The 14,465-nt window shown below is 38.7% G+C and overlaps 3 protein-coding genes across 3 annotated transcripts; 1 reads left to right on the top strand and 2 right to left on the bottom strand.

Annotated features, from left to right (window-relative positions):
- Positions 1-6,273: 6,273 nt before the first annotated feature.
- LOC108066086 (stromal cell-derived factor 2) lies at positions 6,274-7,324 on the bottom strand. The gene is made up of 2 exons (XM_017154448.3): positions 7,135-7,324; positions 6,274-7,006 (listed from the first exon to the last, which is right to left on the bottom strand). The coding sequence occupies exons 1-2, from the start codon at positions 7,193-7,195 to the stop codon at positions 6,417-6,419; spliced, it is 651 nt and encodes a 216-aa protein (XP_017009937.1). The 5' UTR covers positions 7,196-7,324; the 3' UTR covers positions 6,274-6,416.
- Positions 7,325-7,850: 526 nt separating this feature from the next.
- On the top strand, positions 7,851-9,625 carry LOC108066082 (uncharacterized protein CG1161). Its single transcript, XM_017154427.3, has 5 exons — positions 7,851-8,010; positions 8,090-8,319; positions 8,688-8,796; positions 8,857-8,982; positions 9,289-9,625. Exons 1-5 carry the CDS (start codon positions 7,942-7,944, stop codon positions 9,442-9,444), a joined length of 690 nt encoding a protein of 229 aa, XP_017009916.2. The 5' UTR covers positions 7,851-7,941; the 3' UTR covers positions 9,445-9,625.
- A 238-nt stretch (positions 9,626-9,863) lies between these two features.
- On the bottom strand, positions 9,864-11,617 carry Prosbeta7 (proteasome subunit beta type-4). The gene is made up of 3 exons (XM_017154426.3): positions 11,348-11,617; positions 10,785-11,286; positions 9,864-10,142 (listed from the first exon to the last, which is right to left on the bottom strand). Exons 1-3 carry the CDS (start codon positions 11,497-11,499, stop codon positions 9,990-9,992), a joined length of 807 nt encoding a protein of 268 aa, XP_017009915.2. The 5' UTR covers positions 11,500-11,617; the 3' UTR covers positions 9,864-9,989.
- Positions 11,618-14,465: the final 2,848 nt, after the last annotated feature.

Here is a 14,465-nt window from a genome sequence, read left to right as displayed (position 1 = left end):
ACATTGCTTCGACTGGTTGTTGACTGTCGATTAGCTGATTTCTAAGTGGTTCTTCTTCGTATGCTTAATACTTTTAGGTAGTAACTTTCTCGTAATTGACACCGAAACAGCTTTTGGGTTGATCCCAATTGACTAAGCACACAAACGATAGATCAAAATCGGGGAGTAGCTTTTCTATAATTATTTTTAGCTGCTTTTTTTACTTTTTTAGCTGCTGTTGCTGTTAGTCGCACACACACACATGAGCACTCTCTCACGCACACGCACACATTTACCTAGATTTATGTAACACACAGCTGAGGGACCGAAAAAACCTTACGAATTGGCCAAAAATACAAAACCGTCTCTCTTTGATTTGTGTTTTTAGGCTTTACGGGCTGCCATTTTAGGTGTTAAAGGGAACCACAGGTTTCTGTTCTTTGTTTGCTTCGATTTTTGTAATCTTTTTAATTCTCTGTTTTGATTTATATTTGTTGGCCTTTCTGGTATAATCGGCAAGGGTTTCTGGTTGCCCAAACTTGCACGCTCAACTGTCCACGATGTACTGTGCTAACGGTATTTACGTCGCTCCAGCCAACAGGGCCGAAATACATGGCCAAGAGAGAGCGAAGGAACTGGCGTTCACTCTCTCTTGCTGGCCACTTTTTTTTAGTCCGTTGCTTTTAACAGAACTGGTGCTTTTCTATCATTATATCCATTTAAAATATTGAACCTGAAATTATAATTGTCTAAAAGTTTTAGCCTTTTAACTTTTATTTGAGTCAGGCATCTATTTATGTCTGTGTTCTGTATTATTCTATTTTATATATTTAGTAAAAAGTATTTATTTTAAAAGTATTTTGAATACAGTTAGGTAAATTATAACAAAATATGTTTAATACTGACAGTAAATAATGTATCCTTTAGGTTCGGAACCCCATTTTCCGTTTCCTATGACAAGCTTCTGTTAAAATGTATTGCCTACTGTTAGGGGCGCTCGTCATACGAGAAAGGCCCGCTGTAAACTTCAAAACTTACGAATTATTGTTGTTGCTATCAAACTTTCACTATCACGATTCTATAGGTATGCACCATAAATTTAAGGCTCTCTCTTTTTGCCCCGACTCCGTGAACTTGCGCACGGCGCAGGCGTGGTGAGATGGGCTTTTATTCTCGTTTGTGGCGGATGGCAGGCCTTTCTGGCCACTTGGGGGCTTGTTTTCGGTTTTCAATGTTAAGTGCGTAGGAGACGCCACGAGTGAGAGTGATAGAGAGGTGGGAAAGGGACAGGGAGAGGGACAGAAGCGCGAGCGGACCAGGGAGCAACGGGGCGAATGCGCAACGCCAGCGATAACGACAGCTGAAAACGACAACATGAAGACAGACAGACGAGAAGAGGGAGTTGGGAGGCTCCAGAGGTGTGTGGAGCAAAGCGTTGACACCCTGGCTATTTTCACGTTGACAAATCTGGCTTTCTGACATTTCCAATCAGCGTATGCAATCTGGCTAATAACTACAGAATACCTTTTTGATTTAAATTCGTAAAACTGTTGATTTTGGTGCAATACATATTTTTAGAAAACCTGAGAAAAGCTTTTTATAGACCAAAGCGAACAATTTATTACATCGATTTTATCCCGATACGCTGTGACGTTTCCAATATACTGAGAAAAGATATGGGCGGTTCTTTTACAAACCGAACACCTTTTCTTGGGTCACATTTTTGATTTGCCTGTACTATTAGGAAAATTAGTAAACACGTGTATCAGGATTTAGCCGAAATATTTTTTTGATTTTTGAATATTTTAGTTTGCCAAAAAACGTGAATTTTGAAAAAGTACCCTCTCATTGACAATCGGAATCTCCGGTTGTAGTAATCCGATTGACTTCGTGTCTTTTGCATTATTTCCTCTAAAACCTTCTTCTTATTGTTCCATAGGAACAATAGGGGGAAATCGGTCAAAATTTGTCGTTTTTCAGGATATTTCGCGCAAAATATAAGGTTTTCCCATGAAACTTTCCAAATCGTATTTTTTTGTGCGTACCTTGATCAGGGTAAAAGCGCGTGCCGATCGGACGTCTATATCATATAGCTCCCATAGGAACAATAGGGGGAAATCGGTCAAAATTTGTCGTTTTTCAGGATATTTCGCGCAAAATATAAGGTTTTCCCATGAAACTTTCCAAATCGTATTTTTTTGTGCGTACCTTGATCAGGGTAAAAGCGCGTGCCGATCGGACGTCTATATCATATAGCTCCCATAGGAACAATAGGGTGAAAAATTTAAAACTTTTATTTTTTTCAATTGTAGAATATTTTGTTGTTTATTAATTCATGTTGCTATTTTAGTCAAGTTTTCATTAGTGAAATCTGCAAAGGTATTAAAAATTCGGCTTGCCGAAGTTAGCTTCCGTCCTCGTTTAATCTATAAAAAACTTACAATTATTTATTTAACCGCCCATTTAATAAACAATAATTTTAAAATTATTTTATTTATTATTTTTTTGTATTATGTAATTTATTAAACATTTTTAAATATTTTTTTTTAATTTTTTATTATATTTTATAATTTTTATACCCTTGTAGAGGGTATTAAAATTTCAGTCAGATGTTTGCAACGCGGTGAAGGAGACGTTTCCGACCACATAAAGTATATACATTCTTGATCAGCACCAATAGCCGAGTCTATCTAGCCATGTCCGTCTGTCCGTCTGTCCGTTTCTATGCGAAATAGTCTCTCAGTTTTAAAGCTATCGCGATGAAACTTTCCCGAAGGTCTTCTTTCTATTGCAGGTAGTACATATGTCACAGCGAGCCGGATCGGACCACTATATCTTAAGGCTCCCATAGGAATATTCAAACAGTTCATTGTAACTTTGTAGGAAGTAGGCGTTTTGATTCTTGACTACTTAAAAACAAAATTTAAATAAATAGAAACGCTGAATCTGGAATCCCTGGAACTGCACCGAGTTAGCATTCTTTTATCTGCAAGGGTATATAAGCTTCGGCTGGCCGAAGATAGCTTCCTTTCTTGTTTATTTTTATTCATATATGAAGGTAGAAAAAACGTTTATTAAATTTTGTTTATATTTTAAAGATTGACTTGGTTCTGTTGATCCAGTGATCAAGTGTAATCAGTATGACTTGAATGTCGAGCATTAGGAAAGAAAAGTTATATTTCGGGGCTCCATCCAAAATCTTGTCCTTCAGTGTGGATCCTTCTGTGTGATGCGAGACAGCAGCGACAAGTTCATTAACTGATCCATAGCTGATAAAGACGTCCGATCAGGTCAATTTTTAAACTTGATCTGCGTACACATGTTTTAGGACGACTGTGAAAGTTTTAAATCGCTATCTTTTAAACTGAGCTCGCAAACGGTATTGAAACAGACATACAGGCGGACATGGCTATATCGACTCCCCTATTGATTCTGATATGGGGTCGGAAACGTCTCCTTCACTGCGTTACAAACTTCTGAACAAAATTATAATACCCTATGCAAGGGTATAAAAATAGCACTGTGCAACAAAATTATTACTCTTTCACTTTACTGAATGATCTTCTTTAAATTTCGAATTAAACTCAAAACTACTTTCGGGACTAGTATTAAATATTATTTAATTCCCATAATCCTCGCTCTTCCTTCAGCTGAGTAACGGGTATCTGATAGTGGATGCACTCGTCTAAATCGTTCTCTCTTGTTTTTTATTTAAAGTATTAAACTCAACATTTGATGATGTATGTTAGTAATGCTTATTTAGCAGGGTGCAATACGTACGATCTTACCTGGTGCTCCTCTTAATGCTTAATGTTTAATGCGCCCGTAAGTATGCAGATAATTTCGTTTGGCGCTCTACGTTTCCTAGCCACTCGTGCGTATACACAACACACTTTTCGCTTAAAAGTGTGCGGAAAAAGGGAAAGGCCGCACACTCACGCAGACATTACACACACCATCGAGCGAACAAACAAACATTCAAACATTTTGTGTCAATCTGTCAGTCACTCAGGCAGCCAGTCCTTCACTCAGTTTTTAACGCTTTTAAAGGTTGCCCGCTGTCGATACACAGGAATCGATAAGGGCTTATATATGGAGTATATCTTATTGCACACATGCCCAATTATACATGGAGAGAAAACTTAACATTTCTTTTTGTTTTCCTGGCTTGCATTTTACCTTAAAGATATAATTTATAATAATATAATAATGGAACCGAAAAATACAAATTAAATACTTTTTTTTAAATTTACCTTTTTAATTCTTATTACTCATTCAAGGTTAAACAAACTAAGATGTATTTTTGTTCGTGTAGCCCCCCTATATGAGTTGGCGATGAGTTCTGCTTATCAATGGTCACATAGGAAATACAATACAAAAAGGATACAATGAATATAAGGATGTGCCGCTGCTTAACAATGGAAAACCGGAATGGGGAGCGTTAGGAACAGGGGCACGAACCTACATACAAATACATATGTGTCTGTTATGCCAGGAGTGTTATGCGCCGTTAACGCGTTAAACGTAAATCAATAAACGCACAAAAAGGAAATTGTGAACACCTGTAAGAGATAATTGACGCGAAATTAAATTATACGTTGCCACATCGTGTGACAATAATGTCGATTTCATTAAACATATACATTGCAATATCATCTTGAATTGGGATGTAAGTTCAATTGGAATAATACAACTGCATACCATTCCGCAATCCGATCCTCCCCACCAAATAATACAAAAGAGCTTCTGGTATGCTAACTTAGTTGAAGAATGCCGCTGAAAAAATTCTGCTTCTGATGGTGTATATCCATATTCGTAGTCAATTTTAAAGAAAGAATGAAACAAAAAATGTATTTTGAAACCCTTTTTTCGAACAAATCATTCTTAATTAGGTTTAAATAGAAAAAAAAAACGATTCAGTACTAAGTAGTATTAAGATAAAAACTTAAATTTCTGCCCCTTGTAATTCTTTCTTTAAGTTGGAGGATCTTCCCAACATTTTCCTGCCACGGCAACATAGCTCATCAGAAGAACGCCCGGAGTATCCTTGTTTCCATTTCTTATTTGTGCAAAATGGTTACAAGGACAACCCGATTATGAGAATCTATAAATGACTGTGTGGGTTGGGCTGGCTTGGGTCTGCTAACATTTTGACCTTACTGGGCTCACAATCAGTTCGGGTTGCGGGGATGGAAAGGACGACGAGGATATGGCCAGGAGGATGAGCAGACAAAGCGTTGACAATGCCCTAAACAAAAGAAACACAAAACAGACGAGCAGATAATGGACGTGACGATATTGGGAGTGGGAAGCAAGGGAACCGCGAGCAATGGCAAAATGTATTTACATAGCTTATATAGTCGGGATAAGCTCCATTGTTTTATGCATGCAAGCAAAAACAATTTAAAGGGGTGGAGGAAAAACATTCGTGGAATGCCACTGACTTTTAACTGTTACATCTGCAGGGATAGTTTCCTGAGCTTTAAACTAAACAGCTCCAATATGTAACCTTTTAGATGGGAGTTCTAAGATATCGGCCAACTAAAAATACCCTAAAAAACAGAAGAACGGTTTTTTTAATAATAAATAATAGGTGGATTTTAAATTGTAATTATTAACAATTTAAAATCCACCTATTATTTAAAAACTTCCAATATAAAAATATAGGTCTTCAACCTACATCGCCCTAGGATGTTTGGTCATTTCATTAATGCTGAAACTAAAAAAAATTTAAAGTAGGGTAAAAACTCTGATTTCCCATACGATTTTAAGGTTTAAATCTTACTTTAAATTTAACAAGCGGACGAGAAAACGGCCCTTAGCGTGGTAAAAGTTGTGACGATCGCATCTTTAACATACGAAATTTCAGATGTACAATTTTAAACATAAATCCTTAAGCATTCGAATTAACATACCCAGAAGTCTACGAAACTTTAAAGGCATATTTATGTATAAATATTTAATTTCCTAGTTTATGTTTAGGAAGAGTGGTTGTGCAATTATTTGTATGTGAATTGCCCTTCGCAGAGCTGTTATTAACTTTTAAAAATAATAGCGATGAAAAAAATTGTCTGATTATAAACAAAATATTAGAAAAGATTCAACACAAAAGAATTTAGTTATACTTGGAAGAATTGTTTAATTCCCAATCGAAAAAGGGTCTAGATACGCCCCCAATAATACTTTAAAATCCAGTTTGTAATACAGAAATGAGGCGGTACTCATATTATGCGGTTTTTTTTTAGTTAGAAATTCCCGCCTGAAAACAGTTTCCTCCGATTACCAAATTTCAAATTTCCCTGAATTTAAATAATTTTAATTTGTTGGTTTGCCTTTCGGGTCTAATATAAAAAGAACTCGCCAAGCTTTACATAAAAATTCAACTAAATTATAAGTTACAGAACTAATAGTAGTACAGAGCAGTCGAGGCGCCTTATCTACAGCTCCGAGTGGGCGTACTCCTCGTGCGTGGAGCTCTTCTCCTTGGGCACGATGAAGAGGCCCTCTGCCGTGGTCCAGCGCGTTCCGTGCTGCGGCTTGTGCACGCCCACGATCTCCATTTGGCCGGAGATGGGTCTGCCGTAGGAGCGGCCGGACATGCCCAGGTACATGCCGGTGTCGATGTGGCGCAGTCTCACGTGGGCACTGCGCATCCAGCTGTCGTTGGAGCAGACCACCTCCCAGTGGTCGCCGGTGTCCCCGAGCCCGTCGGTTCCGTAGGCGGACACCTCCTGCTCGCCAGAGAGCGGCGACGAGAAGTGGTGGGAGTGCAGGTTCTTCTTGGTGGTCAGGTGCTCCAGCCGCACTGTGGATCCGCAGGCGATGGGCTCGCCCCGTTCGCACAGCTCGCCGGTCTGGGCCTTAACCACCCAGTGGCTGTTCACGTCCTCCTTCTGCTCCACGCCCGTCACCGACTGCTGACCCGATCCGGACCCGTACTTGACGTCGTGGGAGTGCAGGCGGAAGGAGTAGTCCGAGTTGAGTAGCTTCAGGATGGAGCCGCAGGTGACCACGTTGGATTCCGTGGCTGTTTCCGAAGGTAGGGAGATAGGTTAGCAGATAAAGATTACTGTGGGCAGCAAAGGGTCGAAAAGAGTGGCGTGGCCAATCACAGAAGACCACATAGACGCTACTTTCCGGGGGCTCGAAACTTACCGGCACCGCTGGAGAGGCTGCTGACCAGCGCCAGTCCCGCGAGGAGTAGTCCGTGCTGCATCTCGTCCTGCCTGTGTTGTCTTATCTCGTCCTGGGTGTTTAAGTCAGCCAAGCTGCGCCGGCAATTGCAAATGAAATCCCCGTTGAACACGCAAACAATAGAGGAGCAGAAACATCGATTGTCAAAACATCGATGTTTTTGGACTATCGATGTTTTTACTGTACAAATTAGGGCTGTGAAAATATATAAAAAATATCGTAGCGATATATGATTCTTTTTCAAAAATATCAAATGGATGGATTTTTTTTGGATTTTTGTGGGAAGAGGCTTTTATATTAATTATACAATGTATAGTTTTGCGTATCAGGAACAAACCTTTCTGATGATACTAAGCTACCTGGGGTGATAAGGTTACTGACTTAGATTGCCCAGGCAAAGTGTCCTTTTGGGAGATCCAAATACTTTCTCAGGATGCGAATGGTAGGCTTAAAAACAATTTGAGCTCCTGATTAACCTGTCGCATTGCTATCAACCGGTTATGCGTCTCAAAAATCCTTTATTTGCTCATCTTATTATTAGTCGCTCATCTTGTACTTTTGCAACTTCTTTTCAGATCAATTTTCAAAATGTCAAAAATATAAAAAAAGGCAATCTCAGGGAAGAAAATATTACGATATAAATATTTATTTTTATTCAAAAATATCGATATATTGATATATTTTTCACATCCCTACTGCAAATTTGCAACAATTTTCTCCAAATAAAAGGCAGGAAAAGTGAGGAAAATTGAAATCAAAGAAAAATTAATGGCACACAAGCGTCTGTTCGTCTACGCTGTGCTACTGGCGATATGTTATTTGGTTGGCGTGACATGGGTGAGTACCCCAATTAGCCAGATCACATGGCTGGTCCACTAATCCGAGTGCTACTCCGTCCCAAAAACAATCAACAAAGGCTGAGACTGCAGCGCAAACGCCAGCGATCGGCAGCAGCAACAACAATGCCAGCCAGCTGAGTGGTCCTCCTGCAGTTCCAGTGGCTCCAGTGGCTGCAGCAGCACCTGCCAAGCAAGCAGGCGTTCCAACTGTGGCGCCTCCGCCCAAGGTCATCGGCAAGTCAGCGCCCGCTGTGCCCGGCCAGAGTTCTTCCAATTCCACAAGCCCAACAACGCCATCTACCGAGTGGTAAGTGCTACTGCACCAGCGGTCAACGTAATAGTACCCAAGTCCCCGAAAATCCTATAAATATCTAAATTAACTAAGCTTCAATATCGCATAAAGGTTTTGTTTACACTTGTCGAGCACTCTTATTATATTTTTTGGTAAAGGTACCCAGAATAAGTTTAAACATAAAATTTTAAAAAAGTGGACAAGAAAAATAATAAAATGTACACAGAATTAACAAATATTAAGTGAGGCTTAACCTACACTTTTTGTTTTTCTTATTTAATATTTGTTAATAACTAAATTGTTTATTTAAAAGACTTACGTATTGTAATGTACTCCATTTTTTATTTATTATATGATATTTTTATTGATCATTACCATTTTAGCGTCTGTGCTGGAGCCCTGCTGCCCCGTTTGGATGCGAATGGCAAGGAATTGCCCATCTGCGCCGAGTGCAAGTGCTCCCATGTGGCGAGAAATACGACACTGATCAAGGTTGGCACAAACCTACGTGCTAATGCTTTCCGTACCTAACGCAGTCCCTCCCATTTTCAGGTCGTGGTCATCATTGTGATTTGGATCATCTCCATTTTAGTGATATACATGCTCTTCCTGATGTGCCTGGACCCGTTGCTGAACAAGCGAGTGAAGGCGAACTACCAGGAGCACACCAACGAAGATGTACATAACAAGCATTCTAGATACAAGGGCATTCAATATAGCCTACTAGTTACAGCCCAAGGCGAAGATGATGAGGCAGACGAAGTTGACGCCGATGCGGCTCAACTAGTTGGCAATAAAGAAGCACCACACTTTTGAATAGATTTTAATTTCCACAACCCCCTTTGTTTCATTTTCCGTTTGCGATTTTGATTAAGTTTTTAACCCACTCCACCCGTCCGAAGGGGCACTCACCACTAACCACATTTCGAAAGATGATCTAAGATCTTCCGACTAATTCCAAATTCTCCCCTCCTTTCTAACCAGGACGAGCCGACGCCACCCATGCCCGCTGCTAACAACCAGGAGCTCAGTGCCAGAGCCAATGTCCTCAATCGCGTGGGTCACCAGCAGGACAAGTGGAAGCGGCAGGTGCGCGAGCAGAGACGCCACATCTACGACAGGCACACCATGCTGAACTAAGAAAGGGGTCGAATTGCAGCTGGAGGAGATTAGCAGAAGCATGGGCGACTTAAGACACGTATTCCAAGCAGTTATCCTCTAAAAATTCCGCTTTTGGATCAAATTAAATATTCATAGACAGAATTATTATTTTAATTAAATTATGTAACCAAAATAAGATTGGAAGTATCGTTTTTATACTTTTTGAAATTTCTAATAGTGGAGGGAGGAACCTACTAAAGAAAATAAATATTACACGAACAAAGATTCTTTAAAAATATTTACAATGCTGGTGTCGCACTTTGTTCCTCTATTTTGGTAAAGTTTACTATTTTAATAATAAAAATTCGTAATTATGTAAAACTTCTGGACTGGAAATGAAGCGAGATTAATTAGGGGATAGTCGCAACAACAATCTTTGCAAAACAAACAGCTTGAAATATAGTATATTTAGCCACATTTATTTTCAAAAAATCATGTAGACGCATATCCTTGGAGAACTGATTTTAATGCATACAAAAACCGCCGAGCTAAACCTAAGCTACTTTCATTCCGGATCGGACATTTTAGTATCCCTTGATGGTTTCGGCGAACGTCCAATTTTCATTAACCTGGAAAGGACCCTCAACTCCGCATCCGTTGACGCTGCATACGCCCACCGTGTACTGGGAAATATTACGGGTATCGCGGTAGTACAGCACCTCCATGCACTTGCGGATCTATAATCAAAGAAACAGTTGCGGATTACTTCGTTTTAAAAAAAAAAAAAAAATAATAATAATAATAAAATAGTATGGTCCTTCTAATTTAAATATATACTTGAATTTTCAGATCTAACACTTCCATAAAAATTTAACTTCGTTGACAAACATTACAATACGCTTATGTATTTTTATATTTAGCCAATTTCTTGGTCTGGTACTGTAATTAATTTTTTTAGGTACTAAGTACTGAATAAAATAAAAAAAAAAGTATTAATTGATTATTATTCCTACAAAACATACGGATTTAAATCCCTGAAAATTATTACAAATATTGTCCAAATTGAAAAAATTGCTAATACAAAAATTTAAATTTTTTGATTACAAAAATTAGAATATAACTTTCGGTGAGAAACCCTGTGCTTTTTTGGGGACGAATGCATTTAAGCAATCCAATAAAGCAGCGGTCGGCACACATACAAAAACATTTTGTTTTATATTTGTGTCTTGAGTAAATTGCATTGGGCAGATCATCAGAGTGTGTTTGCAGACCGCTGTTCTACAGTATACGTGAGCGAGCAGCAGCTGGGCAGAACAAAACCCTATGCTCACTCAATAGGGCGCTGCCGACCACTGCTATAAAAGGACAAAGATACATACCAATTCGGAAGCCTCCACGGCGGTAAAGTCCCTGTCCTTGGGCTTCTTCTCACGCACGAGCGGAATGGCCAGATGACGGGCAAAGCCGGTGGCCACCACATAGTCCTCGTGCGAACGGCCGCGGAGATCCACGTTGGCCAGGTAGGGAGTTCCGTCGGTGTCCACGCCACCCACGACCACGTCGATGTAGAGGGGATTCATGCGAGAGCGACGGTTGTAGAGCACACGGGTCATCCAGCTGGCCAGCGACTTGGGCTTCATCTCGATGTTGTCGTCGCAGCACTGGTCCTCGATCATCTTCTGGTCGATGCTGCGCTTGATGGACTGGATGTCGGCGAAGTCCCCGCTGCCGCCGAGCAGGATGTTCTTGTTGATCTTGAAGACACGCTCGATGTTCTGGTAGCGGGCCAGGGATCCGTAGGACACCAGGGTGTCGGCGGCCATCATCACTCCGGCGTCGTAGCGAATGCCCAAAACGGAGGAGCCCGTGGTGATGGCAGCTCTGCGGATAAGGTAGGGGTTATAAAGTGAGGCTTAGGTAGGATTCTATCCCCGATTCCTACGTGCTGTGCTTGGTTCCATAGGGACCCGCTGTGGTCAGTTCACGGGGCAGCTGCTGCACGGGCGTCTGTCCGCCCGTGAAGTTGTAGAACTCGCCGGGAGCGGGTCCATTCTGCCACAGGGGCTGTGCTAAGCAGTTGTAGTTGTTCAACATGGTAATTTATTCGGTCAGGAGACTGAGTTTAGGCAAAACGACAAATTGTTTGTCTCAACCGGAGAATGACGGGCGCAAATAAAGTAGAGGTGGGACACATAGATGAAACCTATCGATAACCTCAGTCAGTGCAGTGTGGACAGACTTGACACCACTGTCCGGGAAAAATGCTAGAAATACCAAATATACCGAGATTAAATCTAACTGAAATAAATTTTAAAATCCAGGTACCGTAACAATTATGAGTTTTATGGAAAAAACTCACAAATAATCTTTATTTGAGATTTTTATGTCAAAAGACTCCAAAGCAATCATTATTTGAAATTTATATTTTTTCAATTTCCAAATAACCGTTACATGGGATTTTTATTTTTTTAAATCTCAAATAATCTTTTTTTTTGGTCCCTGTTAAAATCTTAAACATTTTTATACCCTTGTGAGAGTACAGTGATTTCAGTCAGAAGTTTGTAACGCAGTGAAGGAGGCGTTTCCGACCCCATGAATATATTCTTGATCAGCTTCAATCCGTATTTACCCAAACTAGACTCTCTGGTATAAAGCTATCGGCATAAAACTTTCCAGAAAGTCTTCTTTCTATTGCAGTTAGTGTATGAGTCGGAACCAGCCGGATCGGACAACTATATCTTATGAATCCAATATGAAGGATCGAAAAATAATCGAAAAGAAATTATTGCTTAGATGTTTTTTGACAAATAACCTCCTACGCTTGGGAATTACATTTAATTTTATTAAAATCGGACGACTATATAATATAGCCAGTGTTGGGACATACCTAGATACTTTTACCTAGGTACGTACCTAGGTACAATTTAGTGGTACCTTTTACCTTACCTAGGTATACAAATAATTGAGTACCTTTTACCTTACCTAGGTATTTATTTTTATATACCTTTGGAATTATTAAGGTACTTACATAGGTATTAAACATTGCTCTGATTTAAAATAGCTAAATATGACTGCGACACTGTAGTATCGTTTCATTGTATCGTTTCGTTTCAGAATTGTAATAGTCGGAACGCAGCATTAATAATTCAGCCGTTCTATTGTTTGTTTTGTGAAGTTAAAACTAATCGCAGATTTTTTTTTTATATAATTTTGTGCACGTATGTATGTTCCCATCACTACATCAATTTATTTATGAAACCAAAGTGTATTTGGCGCGCAAAAATGCCGTATGTACGTAAACAAACGGCATATACATGCATATGCACAATATATAGTCAATGTTTCTACATACGGAATTTTTGCGCGCCAAATATGTACATGAGGGTTTCATAAATACATTTGTGAAGTGAAACGTGCATAAAATTATTCATGCCGCGTGGTTTAAAAATATATGCACAAAATTAAAACATTTAAATTTAAATGAAATGAAAAGATATTGTTTGATTAAGACGACTAAAAACTGAAAACTAGTCTTATTTTAAGTTTAAATGATTACATTGAACAAAACAAAAAAATTATAAAAAATAAGAAATACCTTATAAATACCTTTTACCTTTACCTAGGTACTGGGAAATTTAAGTACCTTTACCTTACCTAGGTATTTATTTTTGACAATACCTTTTACCTTACCTAGGTAAAAAAACACAGTACCTTTCCCAACACTGAATATAGCTGCCGTAGGAACGATCGAAAAATTAAGGGGTAATTAATAGGAAACAAATTACTGCTTTGTTGGTTGTTATTGTACTCTCTTCGACTATATTATATACATAGCTGTCATAGGAAAAAAGAAAATTTAATTTTAAAATAATACGAAATTTAACACTTTGTAATTTAATGATCTGATATGATTTAAAACATATGTATGTATTACACTAGTTTACAAAATAATATTCTTGGTGTGCTCCCCAGTAATTGATGGCAAATTCTGTTAGTGTTGGACCCCTAGATCACAGAAATAGCATTTTTTTTTTTTTCGATGGCACAGGTTTTTTTTAAAGATTTTTTAAAGTTCGTAATGTTAAATTTCGGACTTTTTTCGAATTTCTTCTTATATCTCGCCAGATATCCACTCGATTGGGCCGTCACCACTCATTTTTGTTTACATGTCGCCGCCTATGATAAATCTTAAATTTGGACTCTGTCAACCGAAAAAAGTGGAAAAATCCGAACTTTAAAAATCCACCATAAATCCAGTTTTCCATGGATTTGGGCCATATCCGGCTTGTTTTATTCGGTAGGATGTAAACTTTAAGTTTGTACCCATTTTGATTTTTCAACGGATTTATTTCGAGTTTTTAAGATATATACAGCCGACTTACAGACGACCAAAAAACACATTTTTCATCTTTGTCGAGCTTCTGCGCTGCCACTACTCATCCAATCATATTGATCTGTATGGCAAAGTAAAGCTCTGATCTATTGACTTTAAAATAAAACTAAAACTGGCCCAATCGAGTGCATATCTGGCGAGATATAAGAAGAAATTCGAAAAAAGTCCGAAATTTAACATTTCCAACTTTAAAAAATCTTAAAAAAAAAACTGTGTTATCGAAAAAAAAATTAGTTATATTTTCGTGATCTAGGGGTCTAAAACTAACAGAATTTGCCATCAATTGCTGGGGAGCATTTCTGCTGTAAACTAGTGTTATTAAAAAGGTTCCATGAAATCTTTATTATCCAAAAAAGCTGTTCGAGTTGTTCCATTTTTCTTCTTTGAAATCTTTTTGGACATTCTTATTTTTAAAGCGCTTTTCGGTAAGTTAGCACTTCTGAATTAATTCGAAAGAATAAATTAATAGTCAAATGTCAAATGTATTTTAAAACTACTTTTGATTTATAAAGCTTGTAAAAGTAGTAAATTTCATATTCTAAAAACCTCTATCCCGCCTGTTCCAGTTTTCACTCGGAAGTGAATTTGATTTCATGCTAGCGGATTTAAGTCCTCTTGTCAAATGCTTGGCGGAAAGTTTCCATGTGAATTTTTCGGAAGTGAACAG

The sequence above is a fragment of the Drosophila takahashii genome, chromosome 3R (assembly GCF_030179915.1).
Source record: "Drosophila takahashii strain IR98-3 E-12201 chromosome 3R, DtakHiC1v2, whole genome shotgun sequence".
In the NCBI taxonomy this organism is placed as follows: domain Eukaryota; kingdom Metazoa; phylum Arthropoda; class Insecta; order Diptera; family Drosophilidae; genus Drosophila; species Drosophila takahashii.
The sequence above is the reverse complement of the archived record's forward strand: the minus strand, read 5'-3'. Positions and strand labels throughout refer to the sequence as shown.

What these genes read in the sequence shown, in the direction of transcription:
- Prosbeta7 (XM_017154426.3), bottom strand. Translation starts at nt 11,499, where the DNA reads ATGTTGAACAACTACAACTGCTTAGCACAGCCCCTGTGGCAGAATGGA. An exon ending in TATGGAACCAAGCACAGCAC is followed by an intron (nt 11,287 to 11,347) that starts GTAGGAATCGGG and finishes CCTTATCCGCAG; the next exon opens with AGCTGCCATCACCACGGGCT. An exon ending in CCGTGGAGGCTTCCGAATTG is followed by an intron (nt 10,143 to 10,784) that starts GTATGTATCTTT and finishes CTTTGATTATAG; the next exon opens with ATCCGCAAGTGCATGGAGGT.
- LOC108066082 (XM_017154427.3), top strand. Translation starts at nt 7,942, where the DNA reads ATGGCACACAAGCGTCTGTTCGTCTACGCTGTGCTACTGGCGATATGT. An exon ending in ACAACGCCATCTACCGAGTG is followed by an intron (nt 8,320 to 8,687) that starts GTAAGTGCTACT and finishes TTACCATTTTAG; the next exon opens with CGTCTGTGCTGGAGCCCTGC. An exon ending in GAAATACGACACTGATCAAG is followed by an intron (nt 8,797 to 8,856) that starts GTTGGCACAAAC and finishes TCCCATTTTCAG; the next exon opens with GTCGTGGTCATCATTGTGAT.
- LOC108066086 (XM_017154448.3), bottom strand. Translation starts at nt 7,195, where the DNA reads ATGCAGCACGGACTACTCCTCGCGGGACTGGCGCTGGTCAGCAGCCTC. An exon ending in CAGCCTCTCCAGCGGTGCCG is followed by an intron (nt 7,007 to 7,134) that starts GTAAGTTTCGAG and finishes CTTCGGAAACAG; the next exon opens with CCACGGAATCCAACGTGGTC.